The sequence below is a fragment of the Eumetopias jubatus genome, unplaced genomic scaffold, assembly GCF_037043125.1.
Source record: "Eumetopias jubatus isolate StellerSeaLion01/CBP00866 unplaced genomic scaffold, mEumJub1_p1.0 scaffold_14, whole genome shotgun sequence".
NCBI lineage: Eukaryota > Metazoa > Chordata > Mammalia > Carnivora > Otariidae > Eumetopias > Eumetopias jubatus.
In genome coordinates this window covers 90889597-90913313 of record NW_028274820.1, presented here as the reverse complement: position 1 = coordinate 90913313, position 23717 = coordinate 90889597, and the positions used below count along the sequence as shown (strand labels likewise).

Below are 23717 nucleotides of genomic sequence, written 5' to 3'. Positions count from 1 at the left end.
CACGTCGGGCTCCCTGGTCGGTGGGGAGCCTGCTTCTGCATTTCCCCTCCTTGTGCCTGCTTGTTTTCTCTCTCTCTCTCTCTCTCCCCCCCGGGGCAAGTAAAGTAAAATAAAATCTTAAAAAAAAATTTTTTTTTTAAAAAGCCAAGCAAGTAAAAAAAAGAAAACAACCACTCACTTTAGGGAAAACATAACGTTGCACCTAGAAGTAACCTATCACTCATTCTTAATCATAAATAACATGTGATCTAATCAAAATTATGATATAATTATGTTGCGTTTCAGTGGGGAGGGAGGCAGTGTTGTGAGAAATGTCCATATTGTACGGTGGAAGAAAAGGAGAAAAGAGATCTAAGGTCTCATCCTCCTCAATGGAAAATCAACAGGTGATTCCTAAAACTTGAAAATAAGCATATTATTTAGATATACCAAAAAATCAATTAAAAACCATCAAGAGGGTTTGCCCAGGGGTGCCTGGGTGGCTCAGATGGTTAAGTGTCTGCCTTCAGCTCAGGTCATGATCTCCAGGTCCTAGGATCGAGCCCCGAGCCCCACGTTGGCCTCCCTGCTCAGCAGGGAGTCTGCTTCTCCCTCTTCCTCTGCCACTTCCCACTGTTCCTGCTCTCTCTCTCTCTCTCTTCTCTTCTTTCTCTCTCTCTGTCTCAAATGAATAAATTAAAAAATTCTTTAAAAAAGAAAAAAAAAAGAGGTTTTGCCCAAATCCAGGAAGCAGAACAGGGAGAATGGATGAAAGGACTGTTATATTTTGCTGTCAAGTCTTACAGGAGCTACTCTTTAAAGAAATAAGAATCAGTTACCTGGAATCTTCCAATATGTCCCTGTAGCTCCATTAGAGATCCTTCATTTACATCAACATCAAGTTCATTTAATATACCTATAAAATTTGGAATGCTTTTAAATACAGTTTTATAATCAACAAAATAAAAACATTAAAAAACCAGGAAGAGTGGTTCTAGCATTTTATATTCCTTATGTATAAGAACAGACACAGACTTGCCATGAAGGAGCTTTGGGAAATACAACTTCACAAAGATTGTAAGTTCACCACTTGTTCATTTATATGCAACCTAAATCTAGACTGAATTCATAATTTTAAAAGGTACTTTAAAGGTTTTGACATAAACCTACTTTTTATTTATAACCATAAAAGTTAAAATTTTCTAAACTCAGCAGTAAATTACTTTCTCATGAAAGAGTTTAGGATATAAAACACTTCTAATGAAATACATTTCTTTTTTCATTTAACTCTCCTAGGTACTGTACCATTTGATTTTTTTTCTTCTCCCTTAAGCAAAATACAGTTTGCACATACACAAAAAAGTTCCAATTCAACTTCTGTTTAGACTTACTACAAAATTCTTAAAGTGATCAACCTCTCATAGTATCAGGAAAAAAAACCCTTTATTTCTATCAAGTCCTCCAAGCAAACCCACTGGTTTCTTCTTTGTTCATGGCTGTCGTCATGCTGAGGATGCACCTGCACCTGTCTCAGTCACCCTAACTTTCTGTTTGCACAATCCTTTTAATTCAGTCCTTACTCCCAAGCATATACTCCAGAGCATGTAACCCAGAACCTTATTCTTTGCTCCTCATAATGACAAGACCTCCTCTTTCTAGATTTCTCAGCCCATGACCTCACACAAACCTACAGAAAACACTCCTATCATTTGGTACATGCTGCTTGCTATACCTCACCTGTACCTCACTACTCTACCCCTTCCCATCTCCACCTCTTCTGGGAGTCTGCTCCCAGAATCACCTTCTTTCCCAGCTTACCAAAATCTACCCTGCCACAGAGGATTCTTCCTCACTTTTTGAAAATATGTTCAGGTCTCCCTTGTACTCCAAAACAAAACAAAAACAAGCAAAAATCTGGTTAATATCAAATTCTTGAAATATTTTTTCCACATTCGCTGCTTGCAATTTTAAGCCCTTCTTTCCCATCCTACCCCTTGAAAGCTGGATCACGTATCTAATACTGTCATGGAATTCAGGTCTTTTCCTCTTTGTCCTCAAACTTCCTGATCTCTGCAACATGTATTGCTATGCCCCAGTTCTTTTCTTCCACCGGCTGCCTCTGTTTAAAAAGACTACTTGGGGCGCCTGGCTGGCTCAGTCAGTGAAGCGTGGAACTCCTGATCTCGGGGCTGAGTTCGAGCCCCACACTACGTATAGAGATTACTTAAAAATAAAATCTTTAAAAAAAAAAAAAGGCTAGCAATTCTCAGTTTCTGTAAGACCCTTCTGCTAAGTGTCAATTGAGTCCTCTGTGTACCACCTGTATCGCTCTCAACTCCAAAACACTCTCCAGAATATTTTTGATTTATGGAAAAAAATTAACCTGCTGGTCAGTATTTGAGGACGCAGGACATACCCAGTAAAAGGCTAGGCAATAAAGGGGACACAGTTATAAATGGCCTTATAACTTAATGGTAGCATTTAAGACAAAAAAATATATACAGTAAAATTATGGAAGAATACAAAACAATATGTCATCAAGGGCTACACTGTGCAGAGTAGGGTTGATAGGAATTAAAACTGTTAAGAGTTTAAAAAAATTGGGGAGGGTATTCGGCATTATCTCCCCCCCCCCAAAATTTAAGTATATATATTTTCAGACCAAGCACTGTCAGGAATTTATCAAGCCTACCAGCTCAAATCTACAAAAGCACTTATGTACACACACACACACACACACACACACACCGTTATTAAATGCCACACTGTTGGAAATTTAAAAAAGACTGGAAACAGTCAACATGTTACAGGGGTCTGGTTAAACAACAAAGATCTGGTTAACTCTCACAAATGGACAATTATGCAGCCAATTTAAAAGACTGAGGTAGGAGATCTATGTGATGATGAGAAAAGATCTGGAAAAAAGAAGTTACAGAGCAGTGTGTATAGTATGATTACATTTGTGTAGGGAGGGGACAATTTTACACCATATGCACAGAAATTTCTAGAAAAGTAAACTGATAACTAATTGCTTTTAGATAACAGGAACTGCTGGTCATGGTACTTTTTACTCTGTTCTTTTATTTTGTTTGAATTTATCATGAGCATGTTAAAAAAACTGCTTTTCCGAATACAATCTTAATACATTGACAGGGTCAAATGATGCTATTAGCAAAATACAAAAATTTTAGGCATTTAAAAAAATTAATGACAGGAGCCTTCATGAATAAAACCACCTTACCAGAGGATTTGATAAAAGGTAAATTCTCTTTATACCTAACTCAGCACTTCTAGGTGAGGATGGCAGAATGAAGTAGCATCACAGAATGTCCCTCCTGTTGGAGCACCTGGGTGGCTCAGTCGGTTAAGCCTCTGCCTTCGCTCAGGTCATGATCCCAGGGTCCTGGGATCAAGTACCGCATCGGGCTCCCTGCTCAGTGGGGAGCCTGCTTCTCCCTCTCTCTCTACCCCTCCTCCCTGCTCTCTTGCTCTCTCTAAATAAATAAATAAATAAATAAATAATAACTAAAAAGTGTCCCTCCTGTCATCAACCTACATAATGAACGAAATTCACCAAATTTCGGTGGGGAGACTTATGCCACAAATACTGAAAAATGGTGATGGCAAAGGACAAAAAACCAGAAAATTCTGGTGAAGTAAGCAGAATGATTCAGCTCATGACCTTATTCCACTCCTCAGATGCAGTGTGAAGGAAAGAAGATAGACCAAAAACTCTTGCAAATTCTCATGGAGACTCAATTTGCAGAGAAGCCTTTTAGAGTAATTAGGTAAGGCCTAGAGAAATCAAGGGAAAAGCGTTAGGAGGAGAACCACTACAAAGCACCGTGGGACCTTAGTAGAAGCAAGAAGGACGACGGTCTGACTGGTATCATCTAAAGACACTGGGATGAGCTGGGGAAATGAGCATAACAAGCCTCCAGGACTGAGATACGCCACGACTGGGTGGAGTGGAAGCTGCACTCTCCTCAGAATAAGCACGGGCTCCCAGGGCTTGCACGGGCACTGCCCTCTGCCCTGCCAAACACGCTTCCTCTCCCAATACAAAGGGCTCAAGCACTGATAACCCCTAGAGAGGAAAACATATCAGGGTTGGGGCGGGTGGAATCATGGGCTGGCCTCAGACTTGGTAGCAACATAAAAATGGAGGTAGTAGAGTCTACGAGTTAACTGCACAGGCTCAGAAGCCATACTGGCTGGGAAACCACACCACCAGTATTATCTATGTGACTCTGGACAAGGCAACCTCCCTGTGCCTCAGTTTCCTTGTTTGTAAAATGTGGAAAATAATAGTTCTACCTCGTAAGACTGTTGTGAGGAATAAATAAATATACTAAGTGTTTAAAATAAGTACTTGGCACACTGTGCTTAATAAATATGAGCTATTATCATGAGCTACAAGGTCTGAGGGAAATAAAATCATAATCAGCTATGCCATGATTCAAGAACAGAGGCAACCTTTAGACGTTGATAAACATTAGAGAATTCAGGGACTATAATACACTTTTTTTTTATTATGTTATATTAATCACCATACATTACATCATATAATATACTTTTCTTGGGGGAGGGGACCTCAATACAAATTAAAAATACCAAGAGATAGGGGTGCCTGGGTGGCTCAGTGGTTAAGTGTCCAACTCCAAGTCTTGACATCTAGCCCGGCACCGGCTCCGTGCTCAGTGCAGAGTCTGCTTTTCCCTTTTCCTCTCCCTCTGCCCTCCCCCTGCTCACAAGCGCTCTTTTCTTGCTCTCTCTCTCTCTCAAATAAATAAAATCTTAAAAAAAAAATAGCTCTTATGCTCTCATAGTAAAGAAACATTTGTCTTGAATTCAGCAATGTCTTCAGTTTCTCTTCAATTAATTCTTTAATCTGTTAAGTTCCTGTAAAATTAGGGGTGCCTGGGTGGCTCAGTTGTTAAGTGTCTGCCTTCGGCTCAGGTCATGATCCCAGGGTCCTGGGATTGAGCCCCGCATCGGGCTCCCTACTCCACGGGAGGCCTGCTTCTCCCTCTCCCTCTCCCCCTGCTTGTGTTCCCTCTCTCGCTATGTCTCTCTCTGTCAAATAAATAAATAAAAAATCTTAAAAAAAAAAAGTTCATGTAAAATTAAATAATTTTCTAAAACTGCACGTAAAAGGTAATCTTGTTCTCTTAAATCACCTCAGTATGTCTCCGTCTCCATCTCTCCTGTATATGCATATACAGAAAACAATGTTTGAGAAGCTACTCACCAAATTGTTAACATGTGGTGATTGACTAAAAAAAGCACTTGGTAATTTCTAGGTAGTGAGGTTTTGAGTAATTATTTTCTTGAACTCTTTGAATTTTTTGGTATGATCATATATCATTCTTATACATATAAACTTACTAATTTAAAAAAAGCAGTTAACTCTTAGTACCAATTTCAAATAAGTCCTACGTACCACAAAGCCATAAAAGCCTCATTCTATTAAGTGTACGTCAGTCTGTAAAGAATTATTCAAAGTCCATCCAACATAATTAACTCACCAGGAAGTGCTGCTTTACTGATAATTCCTGTTAGCAGAGCCAGTTCCTGCAAAGACCCAGCACTCACATCCTGACAGCGCAGGATTGCTTGTATGGTATCAGAATGTGAAATGAGAAACTGCAACACCTGAGCCGAGGAAAAGGAGGGGAAACGGAAAAAAGGGAGGTCAAGATTAGCAAATTTTTTTCTACATCTGTAATTCATCTTTTTAATAACGCTGAAGCACCAAGTTCGATGTAATGAATCATAGTGAATGTATATAAGCAACTGTCTTTTACATTTATAGTTTATTTCTTCAAGAAGCAAATATTTACCTAAAATTCATAAGAAAGCCAAAGATAAAGATGATTTCAACTTTTAGAAATTACTGTATTTAAAGGCTAGAGTAGAAAAGTATAACTTATAACTACTAAATGAAAACTGGGCGCCTGGGTGGCTCAGTCGTTAAGCATCTGCCTTCGGCTCAGGTCATGATCCCAGGGTCCTGGGATCGAGTCCCACATCGGGCTCCCTGCTCCGCGGGAAGCCTGTTTCTCCCTCTCCCACTCCCCCTGCTTGTGTTCCTGCTCTCACTATCTCTCTCTGTCAAATAAATAAAATCTTTAAAAAAAAAAAAAGAAAACTATTACTTAACCCTTATTTAATTTCTTTTTGTCCAAATGGACCTAGAACAGGAGTAGGTATAAAAATGATTCACTGAATTTAAGTTGCTCTATGAAAATCTGACTAGCCTGACATAGGGACAATCACATTAAAGCTTTTGTTAAATTCTCCTTTTGATATAATATGAATGAGATAAAAATCCTGACCTCCAAACTCTGGCCTTCCACCGTGGCATTTTCTAGTGTACTTTCATGGAGGAATCCAATTACTTTCACATATGATGTCTCCTCAACTAGATCATAAATGCCCTGAAGGATGAAACTATGCCAAAACAGGCTGAACATCTGAATCACTCAGGAACTGTGCCCCCTTTTATTTTTTATTCAGATTCCTGGCCTTAACCCGTAAATACTGGACGTAGAACTCTGTAATCTTTTTTTAAGTAGGCTCCATGCTGGGCCCCAATGTGGGGCTCGAACTCACAACACTGAAATCAAGACCTGAGCTGAGATCAAGAGTTGGACGCTTAACCGACTGAGCCACCTAGGCGCCCCTAATTTTAAAACAAGCTCCTTGGGGGATTCTGCCACAGCCAGTACAAGAGTGGCATTAGAGAATCTTACATCATCACAAAGTCCCACTTCTAATAAAAAAAAAATCTTAATCTCAATTAAGGAGAAGACAAGGAAAGTCTTTGAGTTTTAAAGAACTGATTCAAAGGCCACATATGGAAGTGGCAGGATGTACTAACGCAGCATAAAACAAGGTGCCGTGTTAGAGCAGCATTCTACCTTGGTGACATAAGCCTGACACTGATGGCAGGGAAAGGACCTAAAATTACTATAAAGTATTAGGACACAGTTCCTGAGGGTGTCATAATCATAGAGCAATACAATCAAAAACTTCAGAGTCATTCTTGATAAGTCTAATCAGTGAATGGCTAAATTATACACTGTATTATTAATTTAAAGAAACAAAGATTTTTTTTTGAAGGTTTCATTGAAAAGGGATGAAAATAAAACTAATTTCTGGTGCTCAATGAAAAAAAATTTTATGTTAGAAAATGCACTTATCTCAATTACTTCATCCTCTAAATATCATAACCCAATGGGCCATTATCATCTTTCTTTCATATTTTCTGCAAGGTCTAAAATATTGTATGGACTCTCAATAAATCCCTGGTTAAATTACATTTTAGAAGCCAGTTTATTCCTATCACAATAACCACTTCCTTTTACAGAAGAACAAACTTAGAGATCTTGCTTTCCCTCTCACTATTCTATTCTTCGCTGTGGGGTTTCATTCAAATAAGAGTCAAGAGCAGGCCAATGAAGTTCACAGCAAAGCAAAAGGGGCTGGCCTTTGATACCCAGGGCTGCCACACAGAGTGTGACTAAGATAAAGTCCGGGCGCTGTCGATGCCTCGGGTTTGTGCCATGATAAAAGGAGGACTCTGCGTGACGCCTTCTACACCAAGGGCTCTTCTCACCTGCCCCGCTGCCTGTAAGTGCTGGGCTGTGCTGGACGTGAGGATGACCTGGCACAAGCGGAGAGCCGGGAGCAGAATCTGCCGATAGCGGTCCACCGGGGCAGGGATGAACACTGGTGGGTCTCTCATGCCGAACATGCTTCATTCATTTCCACCCAACAGAGAGAGAGCGACAGTCCAAGAGTTAAGGGATGCTAACAGTTCCTGACCACCTCCATGTCAAACAATCACAGGTGCCTGATTAAGATGTGAAGCTACTAAGGAGAATTCTGCATCCCATACCAGCAGTAAAAAGTTATTTCAGTTCTGAAAAATCTTGGTAAAGAAAATCTGCATAATTTGAAGACAATGCTTGGAAGTTCCTCAACATATTTATTCTACTCTAAATGCTCCCGTGGGCCACAGAAACTATAAACAAGAAACAGATAAAAACGGAAGTTATTTTCTCCAAATTTCCCTCTCCTGTAGGCAAAGCCAGAAATGAGTCTACGTTGCCCATTATATTAAAAAATCAAGATTTTAAAAAGTTAAAATGAGGCTGTAAAATCACTTCACTTTTAAGATTAGGTACTAATAAACCATCATTTATTGTAAATGTTTGTATTTAAATTTTTAGACAAAAGAAAATGGTTGCCTATTGAAGAGAAGGGAATGGAAGCAAAATATGGAATAAGAGAAAGGCTTTGCACAGACAAGTGATTAAATGCCAAGAGCTGAGGAATGTAATTAACTCAATCCTCTTTACCTAAGGGGAAAATAATAACTCTCACGTTTAAAATTTTAGAAAGCAATATAAAAAAAAAATTTCTTTTCTGGAGGTAAAATAGTTCTACAGTTAATCCTGATACACTCAAATATTCAATTTGGCAATGGATCTTTTGAAGAAAATTAATAAAACTGACCTAAGTGTTATTTACTGCTAAGAGGGTATGCTAACAATGTTGCAGCCAGGTAGACAAAAATGAGGGGGGGGAACCCATATACAAACTGAACCAAGAAATCTGTTAAAAAGCTCGAAACTTAGGGGCACCTGGGTGGCTCAGCCGTTGGGCATCTGCCTTCGGCTCGGGTCATGATCTCAGGGTCCTGGGATTGAGCCCCACATCGGGCTCCCTGTTCCGCGGGGGGCCTGCTTCTCCCTCTCCCACTCCCCTTGCTTGTGTTCCCTCTCTCACTGTGTCTCTCTCTGTCAAATAAATAAAATCTTTTTAAAAAAAAAAAGCTCAAAACTTAAAAAATTGTTTGACTAAAAGATTTCAAATGTGCAAGAAGTTGATAAAATGCTACAATGAGAAAAATGTAAAATACTATTCAAGTCATCAGGAATAGGAAATCCACAACAAATTATAATTTCACTACAATACTTTAAAGGATCACTATAACTAAAAGTAAACGTTGTTGTTTTTTTTTTAAGATTTTGTTTATTTAGAGAAAGAGAGAGCATGAGCAGGAGAGGGGTAGGGGGAGAGGGAGAGAGAGAATCTCAAGCAGACTCCGTGCTGAGCTCAGAGTCTGACATGGAGCTAGATCTCACAACCCTGAGATCATGACCCAAGCCAAAATCAAGAGTCAGACAATTGACTGGGCCACCCAGGTGCCCCTAAAAATATATGTTCTATTGAACAGAACACTAAAGTTGGGAAGAAAAACATTTACTAACAAAATGGCTCTATTTCCCTCTTACATTACTGCTCTAAAATGGAAAGCATTAGGTCCCTCCTACTTTTATTCTTACTAGCAACTTCCACTTATTAGGAAATGGCAGGGACATAGGACCCAAAAAGAGTCATCAGGATGAAAGAATACTGCTCAAACAGAATGATAAACCAATGGCAAAATTATGTTTGGAATATCTTTTTCCCTCACTGACCCTTTACAGTGAAGAATTAGTAAGGAAACACCAATGTATATGGACACTTACCCCTGTGGGTCCATCTCTGGGCGCATGTCATAGACCTGGCATTGTGCCAGTCTCACTATCACCCCAGACCTCAGCAGCTCTAAGGCACCCTGCTGTATCTTAGCCACTCTTGTAAGAAATGCCTAAGAAGTTACAAAGGGAAAAGCATCAGTACAGAAATCATATTCAAGGGCCTGAGATAAAAATGAGACTCTCTCACAGCACATCTGTGATCTTTAATCATACTGAAGAGAAATTCTGAGCTAGCTATGCAGGGGCACACACTACAGTTCTCACAGGATTCTGTGAGGACTGAACGGCACCGTATATCTCAAATGTCGCATCCAGTGCCTTGGCATGAAGTAAGTGTTCAACTCAACTATAGTTTCTCTTATCATCATGTGGGCATATGCAGGGCAGGGAAGATTGTTTTGCACACAACTGTATCTCTAGTACCTAGTGCCACACCTGGCATGTAGTAGGTATTTAATAAATACTTATGGAATAAACAAAGGAGGGAAAAGAACTTTAATAAGGAATCTAAGACTTCAGTGCTCCTGTTATTGTGACACTGTAGTATTTGCAACCAGGAGGAAACAGAAAACAAATTTGGAGGAAAGGAGATAATGGATTATATACTGTACTGAAAATCCTGTGTTAAACTAGAACCAGCACATCTACACTAGAATGTTCACCAGGCAACTAACAGAATCTGAATTTTATTGTGAAGAGACAATTTTGCTCATTGCTCTCCTCAGAGGACTGAGTGTCCTATCATTCGTCAGCAGCAGCAGCCTGAGCGAGCAGCAGTTCCATTACCCACCAACCCTCTCAGGATCACTTCAACTCAACCTGGCATGCTTAGAAGATGCATTTCTAACACATGTTCCAAATTTCAAACTCCTTAAAAGATGGAAATATTCAAAATGGCAGCCACATTAATGTCCTTTAATACAGCTATAGCTCTAAGAGGAAGTGAGCTGTTGATCTAACTTCAAATGAATATAAAGCCTTACCATTTTGGATTCGTAAGTATAAAGGGCTTTTAAAAGGGGAGGTTGTGGAGTTAGTAAGCTCTGCAAAGTATGGTCATCTTCTACCAAGCTGTCCACAAGCACCTTCAAATAGCCACTGTTAGAAAGATACAAAAGCCACTGCTGCTGCTTATCTACGGAGACAATCCGATCAAGTAGAGCCAGTGCCAGCATCTGAGGGAAGAACAAATCACAGTCCGAAACACGGAGACGGCCACCAAAATCATCGACAGAAACTGACTTTATGTGAAAACACTTAGAACTCTTCTTACAAGAGGGATGGTAGCTTAAAATAACATTTTCTTTTTTGTTTTTTGTTTTGTTTTGTTTTTGAGAAACTGAAAGCTATGTATACAGAATCTCGATTTATCAATAAAAGGCGGAAAGGGACTTTTTAAAATAGCTTTTTTTCCTAATTGTGAAGTTTTACATGCTCATTACAGGAAACCTAGAAAACGGAGAAAAGCATATAGAAAATATGTGGTCTGATAAACACTGCTAATCCATTTTGGTCTCTCTCTTCCCAGTTTTTTTTCAATGCATAAACACACTTAAACTTTTTTCAACGTAACTGAGAACTTTCTACACAGTTTGTATTTTATCCTATTTCTTAAAATCTCGTTTCCCACGGTCTTCAAATACAACTGACCCTTGAACAACACGGGCTTTAGGAGCACAGTGGAAAAACCACGTGTAACTTTAGACTCCCCACAACTTTAATTACTAACAGCCTACTGTTGACCCGAAGCCTTGCTGGTAACATACATAGTAGATTAACATATATTTTCTATGTTCCATGTACTATATACTGTATTCTCCCAATAAAGTAAGCTAGACAAAAGAAAATGTTATTAAGAATATCACAAGAGAAAATACATTTACAGTGCTGTACTCTACCAGTCAAACAAATCTACGCAGTTCAAACCCACGTTGTTCCAGGATCACTTGTGTATGATTCAAATGCTATGAAATTCTCCACTAGCAGGAAGTTACCTTCTCTCTGCACTATCACCAGTCTGACACAGTATTTTAAAGAAATAGAAATGCAAATTCCCCTCCACAAAGCAGAGAAAGACATATTCAGTATAAAAGCTGTGCACCCAGCATTCTCTTAACCAAGATCTTCCTTTAGCAGCATTTCTACCAGTGTAGGGCCAACCTCAGAGTCAGCACAAAGATTATTCTGAGGGAAGATTCAGAACAAACTGAGATTCTGAACAGAATTAAACAAAACATATGAATAGACAATAGAAATGCCAAATCACAACAAATAAGAAAATTCACTAAAATATATTACAGAAAACAATTCTCAATATGCAACATGCATTTGAAAGTTGATGAAGTTTGTACCTTAATAAGCCAAAATATTTATTTAATTACTCTACTAAATGGGAGTTACTGTACCCTTCCAATCTCATGACCATCACAGGCATCTCGACAGACCACTTCCATGAGGGCAGCGCCGTAGCTCTCAATGATGGCTATGTTTTCTCGCTGTAATTTACTAAATACATCTTCAGGGGCTGTCAGCCTTTCCCACATGGTTTTCTTGGCTAAAAGGGTTATAAAAGAAAATATTTAAAACACTCCAATAAAAAACAGTTTGGTAACTGAGTAATTACACCTCATACACACAAGAAAAAAATCCCTCCATTACTGCATGTACCCAAAGGCCCACCAACCAATGGATCCAGGTAGATGAACTTCAGGGACCCAGTGCACACGTTCCATGTACACTAAGATAACAATGGTATTAGGAAAAAGATAAACTAACTATTCTTAAAGAAATCAAGATGAATTATGAGACTACAAGAGAACCAATATCCTGTGTTCATTTTGCTAACCAATCTGTTTTCATCCTTTACTGGGATCTATGAGAAATGTGGCTAAAAAAATCAGGTACAATGTAGACAAATATCTGCTTCCCAAAAAATCAGATGACTTCATTCTTTTATATTTTTTAATTGACATACTTATTAAAAGAAAAAGTATACCTTGTATGATGGCAATTTAGATAATTAAAGATATGCTCATACATTTTAACATGAGATTCATGTAAACCTTCTAGAAAAGCTTCAAAAATATATTACATAAAGCCATGACCTATATTTGAAGCCAATCCTATGACTTTTTTACTACATAGCAGCTATCTTTCAAAATTAGGGAAAAGTTCTCAAGATGAATTGATCAGAATGGAGAATAAAAATGAAGCAGGCTTCATCATGAAAAATAAGAGTTAATCCACAATGTGGCCTACACTCCATTATAAAGTTTGCAGCAGGCAAACTTCCAGTATTAATAATATTTTTTCCCTAAGTATTTTTACCACTACTATGAATTTTATTTGTCATACTTATTTTTAATCTCAAATAGTGTCAAAGGAGGGTACGGTTTTTACATCTCTCACTATGTCACTTCCTTAGGTCATATGGTCCCATCTACTTCTCTGCCTCATCTTCCACTCTTCACCTCTCCCACCAGCGGCCACCACACGAGCCTTTCTGTCCCTGCAATTTACCACTTTGGTCTCAGGATCTTTGCACTTTGATCTCTCACGGTTTTCCTCGGGTCTTAGCATAGCTGCCTCCTCTTCATCATTGCAGCCTCTAATACCACTTCTCAACTACCTCCAGCACTCCCTACACGTACACACATATACAACACAGTACTGTCGTATTTTCTGCATAGTACTGATTTACCAAGACCTCAGGCGGTGTTACAGTGGGATTCTGTTTTGTCCACCACTAGTCTCCCAGTATTTAGCCCAGTCGTTAGCACAGTAGCACCAGTATTACTGACAGACTAACAGCTTAGAGAAAGTTCAGAACTTTGTCCCAGGAATGCCACCAGATGCCCTCAGGATGGGTAATTCAAAAACCCAGTCTGGGGCACCTGGGTGGCTCAGTCGTTAAGCGTCTGCCTTCGGCTCAGGTCATGATCCCAGGGTCCTGGGATCGAGTCCTGCATCGGGCTCCCTGCTCCTTGGGAGCCTGCTTCTCCCTCTGCCTCTCTCTCTCTCTCTCTCTCTGTCTCTCATGAATAAATAAATAAAATCTTAAAAAAAAAAACCCAGTCTGAGGAGCTATGGCATTTTTTCTACTTTACACATAGGATTGCCACAAAATTCTGTTTGAATAAAGGTTTTGAGTAAAAGTCTGAAAGCCACCACATTATAGTTTGTTTTAGCCACAAATTGCATATTTCAAACATGGCTGAAATGAGGGTAGAGGGCTGCTGGAACATTACTCCACAGACTCTTCCACAAAACCCCTAAGATACCCGAGATACCCCTAGGGCTTCACAGTGAAAACTGAAAGCAGTGATTTGCAGAAACCAGGATAGGTGTCATAGAAATAACTTGATTTTCATTTTCAAACTGTGAATAAGATCTCCAAGTTCCACATACTATTTATTAACAGCACCACCTAGAAATAAGAAAATTCTAAGTCCGCAATTTAATTAGAACTTTCTTTTAAATCTTCCATCTTTAGAGGGTAAATGAGCTCATTAGAAACCACCAAGTTAGTTTCTTATACACCAAACCGTCCCTTCTTCCAACATACCTTATAAATCACTGCCATGCAAGCTTTTCTAAATACCAACTTCATATCACATTTCTCAATAATTAAAAATGGCTACCAACTGCTTAATCCAACCACCTCTAACTAACACTGCAATTTCATTTTCAAAGTCATCAATAATATGGTCCTACCCTCTCTACTTGACTTTGCCATCAACCTTCTCCCTTGCTTATACGCAGGACATCCTCCTTAGTCTTTACTCCCTCCTAGTTTGAAGTCTCAGAGAAAATAATGATTACTAATACTCATGTATTTCATGACTTATGCAAGGCAGGGCTGGTGATAGCTGGGACCCTTAGGAAGCAGATACTGAGGTGATCAGCGTACTGGACATTTCCTAGGGAGTGCTCCGGAGAGCAACGCCTGTGCAAGCGAAGGCAGGAAGCAATAGACTGTCTTGTCTTTTTTTTTTTAAGATTTTATTTATTTATTTGAGAGAGACAAAGCGAGAGAAGGAACACAATCAGGGAGAGTGGGAGAGGGAGAAGCAGGCTTCCCGCCGAGCTGGGAGCCTGATGTGGGGCTCGATCCCAGGACCCCGGGACCATGACCTGAGCCGAAGGCAGATGCTTACCGAGCCACCCAGGTGCCCAACAGATTGTCTTTTCTAACCATCTTTTTAAAAAAGATGAATTGATATTACGGTTTCATAAAGAACAATATTCTTGCTCAGAGGTGCCTGGGTGGCTCAATTGGTTAAGCATCTGCCTTCGGCTCAGGTCATGATCCTGGAGTCCCGGGATCGAACCCCACATGGGGCTCCCTGCTCAGCAGGAAGTCTGCTTCTCCCTCTCCGTCTGCCGCTCCCCTTCACTTGTTCTCTCTCTCTCTCAAATAAATAAAATCTTTAAAAAAAAAAAAGATTATTCTTGCTCAAAAGTCACAAGAGCGCAAAAGAATTATGACAATTTCTAATGCTTACTTATAAATAAAGTGTAAAACTAAATATCATTAACTTGTCAAAATTAAGGGAAAAGAAAAGCCAATTTAAAACAATTAAAACATGGGACGCCTGGGTGGCTCGGATGGTTGAGCATCCAACTCTTGGTTTCGGCTCAGGTCATGATCTCATGGGTTGTGAGATGGAGCCTCGTGTTGGGCTCTGCACTCAGTGGGGAATCTGCTTGAAGATTCTCTCCCTCTGCAACCTCCCCTCCACTCATGGGCACACACATGAGCTCTTTCTCTCTCAAATAAATAAATCTTAAAAAATAATTAAACAGTCCCGCATCAGGCTCCCTGCTCAGTGGGAAGCCTGCTTCTCCCTCTCCCACTCCCCCTGCTTGTGTTCCCTCTCTCGCTGTGTCTCTTTCTGTCAAAAAAAAAAAAAAAAAAACTTAAAAAATAATATTAAATAAATAACCGAACATGTGAGAAAAGCTTATAATAAAAGTGTTTAAGATTGCAACAATTTAAACAATTTTAAAATTAAGTAATTGAACGAATATCTTCCATACAGCTATATCAATCAGCTATAAAGTTGGATGATAAGCTCCTAGAAAATGAAAAGTTATTAATGAATCTGTTTTAAAAGCAATATAATCCATTTTACTGAGATAACAATAGAACATTCAAACAGAGCTAATCTCGTGGAGATAAAACTAAGAAAGATGTACTACACTCTCTGCTCCAAAGTGTTAGCATGACTTCATAAAATGGCTTTATAAATAAACTTCTATTGAAAATATTAACCCACTAAAAAATGTGTATCTTTGTAATTATCAACCTGTCTTTAAATGTGAAGTATTTTTATAATACTAAGGCTTAAGAAATAAACCAAAAAAAGAAATTAAGAATATAACAATGGTGCTTCACATTAAACATTTAGGCTCTGGTCAAATTATCCATATTTTCTCCTAGTGGTACTGATAGAAAAGAAAATAAAAGGTGAAAAGAATACAGACAAAGAGAGATATTCATGATGTCAACTCTTGTCAACTAACCCCTAAGGATTACATACGCAAAAGCAATGTCAGATTTTAACTATACTGTTCTTAACTAGAAAGACATATAAGAATCTTCCAAAGAATTTACTCAAAGAATATATGCTTTTGTTCCTTCCCAGATCTGCATTGTGAGCTCGAGGCGATGGAATCTACCAATAGGGATTTTCAGAAAGCTACCTATATGCTTAAGAGCCATTTGATTTCCTTTTCCCTAAACTGTAAGCTCATAACCTTTGCCCATTTTTCTACTGGGTTATTGATTTGTAGGTGTTCTTTACAAACTAGAAATTAATCCTTTATAACATGAGCTACAAATACATTGCTGGTAGGTATTATCTATCAAATTAAAAGGAAAAAATTACAAATTGCAAAAAGACAACAACAACAAAAAAGATGAAGATCTGGTCAGGAAAAGCAACATTCTATTACAAATTGAGAAAACTGAATTCTAATCTCAGATCTGTCACAGACAAGCAAGTCATTTCGTCTCTGTAAGTCAGATTCCTTTTAAACAAAACAGGGAAAATAGCTGCCTAGAATTCAGTATACATAGTTATGTTAAAAATAAAGTAGGGGCGTCTGAGTGGCTCAGTCGGTTAAGCGTCCAACTCTTGGGTTTCAGCTCAGGTCATGATCTCAGGGTCTTGAGATCAAGCCCCGTGTTGGGCTCTGTGCTCAGTGCAGAGCCTGCTTGAGATTCTCTCTCTCCCTCTCCCTCTGCCCCTCCTCCTGCTTGTGTGTGCTCTCTCTCTCTCTCTCTCTAAAATAAACTCTTTAAACAATAAATAAATAAATAAATAAAGTAAAAGTGGTATGGAAAAATAAGTATACAGACTTTAAAAATTCAGTTTCTGTTTTAAAACAAAATAGAAAGTAAGTACAGAGTCAAAATATACACATACAAAAAGGCCCTCAATAAATATTTATTGAATTTAATATTTTTTTTCTTTAAAGTAGGCTCCATGCTCAGTGTGGAGCCCAATGTGGAACTCGAAATGAAGACCCTGAGATCAAGACCTGAGCTAAGATCAAGAGTCGGATGCTCAACCAACTGAACCACTCTGAATTTAATATGTCTAATTTGAAACTTAAAAACACTAGTATCTAGGGAATAGTTTGCTATTTAAAGTAAGTCAAAATAAGCAGCAATCAAGTGGTAAAAAAACTAATTAAGGGATGAAATTACTCTGAAAACCGATCATTTGAAAATAAAAACAAAGGAGAATTTTCTTTCGTGGTCCTACTACTTTTTTTTTTTTTAATTCATTTGACAGAGAGAGAGACAGCGGGGAGTGGGAGAGAGAGAGAAGCAGGCTTCCCGTTGAGCAGGGAGGCCGATGCAGGGCTCGATCCCAGAACCCTGGGATCATGACATGAGCCGAAGGCAGAGGCTTAACCGACTGAGCCACCCAGGCGCCCCACGTGGTCCTACTACTTTATCACATCTTGATAATGATGCCTTATAAAAAGCAATGTTGTGGCGCGCCACCTAGTGGTTATGTGGTGATTTTGCCATATTCTACTAAACAGAATGTTACAAAAGTTTTAGACGAGAAAAATGGGGAAGGTGGGAGGAGCAGAGAGTGGAATTACTATCTCTCTTTATAAAAGCTCTTATCTGTTTAAAAAGCTTCTCTCAACTATTATTTAATGACTTTAAAAATATTTTTGTGGGGGGCACCTGGGTGGCTCAGTTGGTTAAGCGACTGCCTTCAGCTCAGGTCATGATCCTGGAGTCCCGGGATCGAGTCCTGCATTGGGCTCCCTGCTCGGCAGGGAGTCTGCTTTTCCCCTCTCATGTGCTCTCTCTTTCTCTCTCTCTCTCATTCTCTCTCTTTCAAATAAATAAATAAATAAATAAATCTTTAAAAAAAAATAAAATAAAAATATTTTTGTGGGGCGCCTGGGTGGCTCAGTTGGTTAAGCAACTGCCTAGGCTCAGGTCATGATCCTGGAGTCCTGGGATCGAGTCCCACGTCGGGCTCCCTGCTCAGTAGGGAGTCTGCTTCTCCCTCTGACCCTCCTCCCTCTCATGCTCTCTGTCTCTCATTCTCTCTCTCACAAATAAATAAAATCTTAAAAAAAATAAAAATAAAAAAGAAATATTTTTGTGCATTTTTTAAGTGGGCAGGGCATTTCTATAAATATATCATTTGGCTATTGTTACCTTCTAAGAAAGACATGTAAAAATATATAGCCAGTAAGAATAATATGAGATGATCTGGGTCTTACATACAGAGTGGTTTTTTAAAAATCTGTGTACAGGGGCGCCTGGGTGGCTCCGTCGTTAAGCATCTGCTTTCGGCTCAGGTTATGATCCCAGGATCCTGGGATCGAGCCCACCATCGGGCTCCCTGCTCAGCGGGAAGCCTGCTTCTCCCTCTCCCACTCCCCCTGCTTGTGTTCCCTCTCTCGCTGTGTCTCTATCAGATAAATAAAATATTAAAAAAAATAAAAATCTGTGTACAAAATAGCAAATACTTATAAAGGTTCTCAGAAGGATACCAGGAGTCCATTACCAAAAGGTACTTATGACAAGTTCTTAAATAGCAGAATAACTCTGGTGTAGCGTATTATATAGTCATCTGCTGGATGGTTAAAAATATTTTTCATACCCAGAGACCAAAGAGTCCAGGTTATTACTCCTAATTAAAAATGCTAATTATATTTTAGAAAGTGGATTTATCAATATTTTTAAATAGGTATTACCTTTGACCAAGAAATTCTACTTCTTGGGATTTATCCAAGAAAAACTTCACATTAGTACAAAAAGACACATGCACACTATTGATGAGACTTCAAACTGGTAGAATGCCATTTGGTAGAACCTACTAAAATAAAAACATGCATACTCTTTCACATGGAAATTTCACCATGAAAGATTCTTCTTGAAAAATACACAGGCATATAAAAGAATATTTGATGCAGCACTTTCTTGACAGTAAAAAATTAGAAATAATGTAAGTGCCTATGAATAATGCAAGCGGGGAAATAAATGTTTCCATATTATGGAACAACAGTCATTTGAAAAGATTCAACTAGGGGCGCCTGGGTGGCTCAGTTGGTTAAGCAACTGCCTTCGGCTCAGGTCATGATCCTGGAGTCCCGGGATCGAGTCCCACATCGGGCTCCCTGCTCAGCAGGGCGTCTGCATCTCCCTCTGACCCTCCTCCCTCTCATGCTATCTCTCATTCTCTCTCTCAAATAAATAAATAAAATCTTTAAAAAAAAATTAGAAATAATGGAAGTGCCTATGAATGATGCAAGTGGGGAAATAAATGTTTCCATATTATGGAACAAGTCATTTGAAAAGATTCAACTAGGGGCGCCTGGGTGGCTCAGTCGGTTAAGTGGCTGCCTTCAGCTCAGGTTATGATCCAAGGGTCCTGGGACAGAGCCCCACATCAGGCTCCCTGCTCAGCGGGGAGCCTTCCTTCTCCCTCTCCTACTCCCCCCCTGCTTGTGCTTTCTCTCTATCAAATAAATAAATAAATAATCTTAAAAAGAAAAAAAGAAAGAAAAGATTCAACTAGATATGCACTGTGATGTACTGCAAAGGGAAGAAAGACATGGACACACTAAGTATCGCATATTGTTCAGTGCGACCATAGACAATAGAGGGAGTTAAAAATATATATAAGCTAAAGTGGTATCTCAGGGTTTGTTTTTATAGTACTCTTGTACTATCTTCTTAATTTTAGAAAATTAAACATTCTTCCTTGACTTCAGAGTAGGCGCTTTAACGATTCCATAAAGACTCAACAATTTGTTACAGCTTTGCTTAGCCAAAGATGGAAAAGGGCCTTTTTTAAATTTAAAGTAACCAATCACTAAAACAGAAAAGATTAGGAATGTGTCTAGTTCTACCTGCTTCTAATGTGTCTGGTTCGTCTGGTCTCTGGGCGATCTGTAAATAATACAACAGAGAGCCATATAGGTGTGTCCTCACTCGCTGGAATCCGCCACCTAGGGAGACAGAGAGTAAAAGTCTCTTTTCAAATTAAAGGTAAAACCAATACAAAAGGTGTAATTTATAAGAAATTTAGATGAAAAGACCTGTCTTCAAAATGAAGTCCAAGAGCTTCTTCAATATAATGTGAAGCGAAGAATCTCCAATAGAAGCAAAACCCACCACGGGGTTCTCTGCAGGAGGAGCGGGGGTGAAAGAACTCTCAAGCATAAAAGCATAATGGGTCTCTCTGGGTCCCAAGACTAGTGGTTGCTTCTGTTCCGTGCGAACGGCCTGGCTTAGGTGAGCAGTCAGGGTGAACACGGCACCTGCCACCACCGGCATTAACTCCTGCGCTGCTTCATCATCCAGGACCTTAAAGCAGAAAGACAAATCAGAGTGAAGACTGCGCTTTCAGCTACAGTCATTACGAGTTTTATATGCATTTAGCTTTCCAAATACCATAAGAATGTAAAAATGGAATGGCACTGTTCAAAGCAAATAAAAGCTAATATATATCAAAAACTAATGATGTAATGTATGGTGATTAACATAACAATAAAAAATTATTTAAAAAAAATAAAATAGAACTAATACCTAAAAAAAAAAAAAGCTAATATATAGAAAGAAATTTAAACATGATGCTGGTAACACGTGTTCTTAACAAGAAAGGATTCCTATCAAAATTCCTTAGGGAGTATTTTAATGTAAATTCACATAAATGGTCTCACCACCAGAGTGTCCCATCCAGTATGTCCAGGGTGGGATCTATCCCTGTATATTTTTAAAAAGCTCCCTAGATAATGATATATACTCTGGTTGAGAGCCACTACTGTACAGAAGCCTTTCTCAAGGAAAGTCTTCAACACTGCCAGTGCACAGCTCTATTTATTCCTCATATAAAGGGGGGGGAAGGATGGTGGCAAACTGTGTTTAAATGGTATACAAATATCTGTTCAGCAAAGGAAGTAATTAAGAAATAAGGAAGTTTAGGAAGCCATTTAGGAAGTACGTCACCTTATCATGCACATCTTGTAAAATATCACGAATAATCAGTTGTCGATCCTCTGCTTGAATGAGGTCCTGGGGACAAGCTGTCAGTATAATTTCTACCAGCTGTCTCCATGACTCTAACACATGCCGTTTTGCATGAAGACACTGCAGCAATTTGTTTCTTCCTACCACATACTGAAGTATAGTGCTGATTTCCTAAAGCCACAGAAATTGAATCACAAGGTTAACACATGGGCAAATAATATCTTTTATTAATACAGTCCCATTTTCTTTTAAAGTTTATTTATTGGGGTATCTGGGTGGCTCAGTTGGTTAACAACGTCTGACTTCAGCTCTGGTGATGATCTTGGGATCCTGCAATCAGGCCCCACATCCAGCTCCCCGCTCAGAGGGGAGTCTGCTTCCCCTTCTCCCTCTCCCTTTGCCCCTCCCCCCACTCGTGCACGAGGGCACTCTCTCTCTCAAATAAATAAATAAAATCTTTTAAAAATAAATAAAAGTTTATTTATCTTTTTTAGTAATCTCTACACCCAATGTGGGGCTCGAACTCACCACCCTGAGATCAAGAGTCGCATGCTTCTCCAGCTGAGCCAGCCTGGAGCCCCAACAGAGTCCTATTTTTAACTCTGTTCATCTGAATACATTTTTAGTACACTTTGGAAACCTTCCACATGCATGCCAATAAGCAGAGGTGACAGGGGTAGAAATGAGCTTTTTAACCCCACTTTCTCTTTGTATTGTCTACTTACACTTACTCTCGAGCGCTAGTTGCCTAAAACTCAAGGTCAAGGGCATGTTCCCTTGACACATCTTTTATTTCTTTGCCTCTTGCTTTGGCCTAGCCAGCTGTGTCTCCACGTATGTGGTTCTTCCCATCTGACCTCTTACCATTACTCCCCACCTGTGATGACAAATGACTCTCTCTTCCCTCCCTGACAGAGAGCAAGGGAAGTCTAATACACAATATGGACAGGTTGCAAATCCTTAACTAGCGTAGCAGAATAAGATTTTATTTCTTCTGGCATCCAGACATTAACTTCAGTTTAGTTTATAAAAATTTTAAAGTCAAAATGAAAGATTCCATTAACGTTTAATTTTAAGCAGTTTACTAATTAATCAGCTATAAGTCAATTTACTGTTTTGTTTTCTAACTGGCAGTTAAGTAGTTTAAAAAGGTTAAAACTAACATACACTCAATGGGGCTTACCTCCATTAGTAATGGTCGCTGGCCTATGGCTGCCATACCCTGAAGGGCATTTACTTCAGCTACAAGAACCCTGTGAAGCAGCTATATAATTGAGAAAAGAGAGAAAAATCAGACCACTGTAGACACTGACAGAACAATACCTCTACCAATTACTATAAACTGCCCTAGAGGGAAAAGTTTTGGATACCTTTACATATAATCTTCAAGTGGCACTGTCCAGCTTCTAGACACAAACTTTAGGTACCCCTCACATTACTAAGTGGTACCAAAGAGCCTCTGTAGTAGGTCAGTTGGTGCAAATGCCCTTGGGTATCTTCTTCCTATTAGTGAGGCCATTACCATTTACCTGGTAGAGAGTTACATAGCTAAAACCATTCCATAGCTGGGCAGCATGACTGCTCTCAGGAAGGTGATGGGGAAACTTTTAAAGAGGTAAAGTTAGTGTGGCCCATTCAGTTTCATTTCCCAGCTGTTTGAAAAATGAAAACACAGCCCAATAAACCAATATCCTTATCAGAAAACAACAACCGTATGGTTCTATTTTTGTCCGATGACTCAAAGTCAGAAGCCCTTGATACTGCACACACTTCAAAACAATCCTCACCTTGACATTGCAGACTGTCTGTCCCCGTAAATTCTTGTGTTCACAGTTAGCAATAACTTGTTCGATCTGGGCCCGATCAAAGAAATCTAACTGCAAGGGCTCAGGGATCTCCTGACTGAAGTCAATCGAGTCAAGAATACTTAGAATTTTTCGACGTACTAGAAATAAATAAAAAGTAGTTCAGTTGTACTTGGGACAGTGAAGAGAAAAGCAAACCATTGTAGTCAGCTCACGCCCAAAGGCAGTGCTATGTTCAAGCAAGTCCAGCAACAGAAGACTGTGTTGAAATCTAAATTTGACTTTATTTCTAATATATCCATTTACAAAAATGTTTTTCCATTCATTCATCCTAATTACAAAAAAATTATTTCTGAATGGCAAATAATCCTTTCTACAGCTTTTCTATACCGTTCAGAATTTGCAGATACAGGAGTAATAATTACCTCTTGAAATTTTAAGCAATTTAACATATATGTATAAAGTCATTACAGATTCAAAGGTCTTTACCTTTTGTAGCAGTGTCAAAGTGAAGGAACCCAGAGACAGACCTATTTTCATCTTCTATTCCTCCTTCACCATCTGTTAGAGCATCAATAATAACAGATCAGGAAAACAACAACATACTTGTAACATTTATTTGGAAATAACAAACATAAGGTATTTCTTTTTCTAGGTCATTGTTGCTAAGTCAAAGAGCCCTCCGCAAATGGATAATTGAAATGCAAAGATGATGAGGACTTACCAACAACATTCACCTAATTCTTTCCGTCCCTAGGAGATCTACTTCACAATTGTAAAGAGGATAATCAGAACTCCAAAAGAGGCAGGACCCAATCATGCCAATGAGATGATTAGAAAAGCTTGTTTAATTTGCATGTATAA

The 23717-nt window shown here is 39.0% G+C and overlaps 1 protein-coding gene across 1 annotated transcript in view; it reads right to left on the bottom strand.

Moving 5' to 3' along the window:
- Positions 1 to 23717, bottom strand: part of NUP205 (nucleoporin 205) — a 78301-nt gene that overhangs the window by 9820 nt on the left and 44764 nt on the right. The window contains exons 25-36 of the mRNA XM_028106277.2: positions 23343 to 23414; positions 22836 to 22993; positions 22232 to 22312; positions 21028 to 21219; positions 20118 to 20385; positions 19929 to 20027; positions 11939 to 12087; positions 10517 to 10708; positions 9522 to 9643; positions 7601 to 7739; positions 5508 to 5634; positions 819 to 895 (exon numbers count right to left, since the gene is read on the bottom strand). Of these exons, the coding sequence (XP_027962078.2) occupies positions 819 to 895; positions 5508 to 5634; positions 7601 to 7739; positions 9522 to 9643; positions 10517 to 10708; positions 11939 to 12087; positions 19929 to 20027; positions 20118 to 20385; positions 21028 to 21219; positions 22232 to 22312; positions 22836 to 22993; positions 23343 to 23414 (1676 nt within the window). The remainder of the gene's footprint in view (positions 1 to 818; positions 896 to 5507; positions 5635 to 7600; positions 7740 to 9521; positions 9644 to 10516; positions 10709 to 11938; positions 12088 to 19928; positions 20028 to 20117; positions 20386 to 21027; positions 21220 to 22231; positions 22313 to 22835; positions 22994 to 23342; positions 23415 to 23717) is intronic.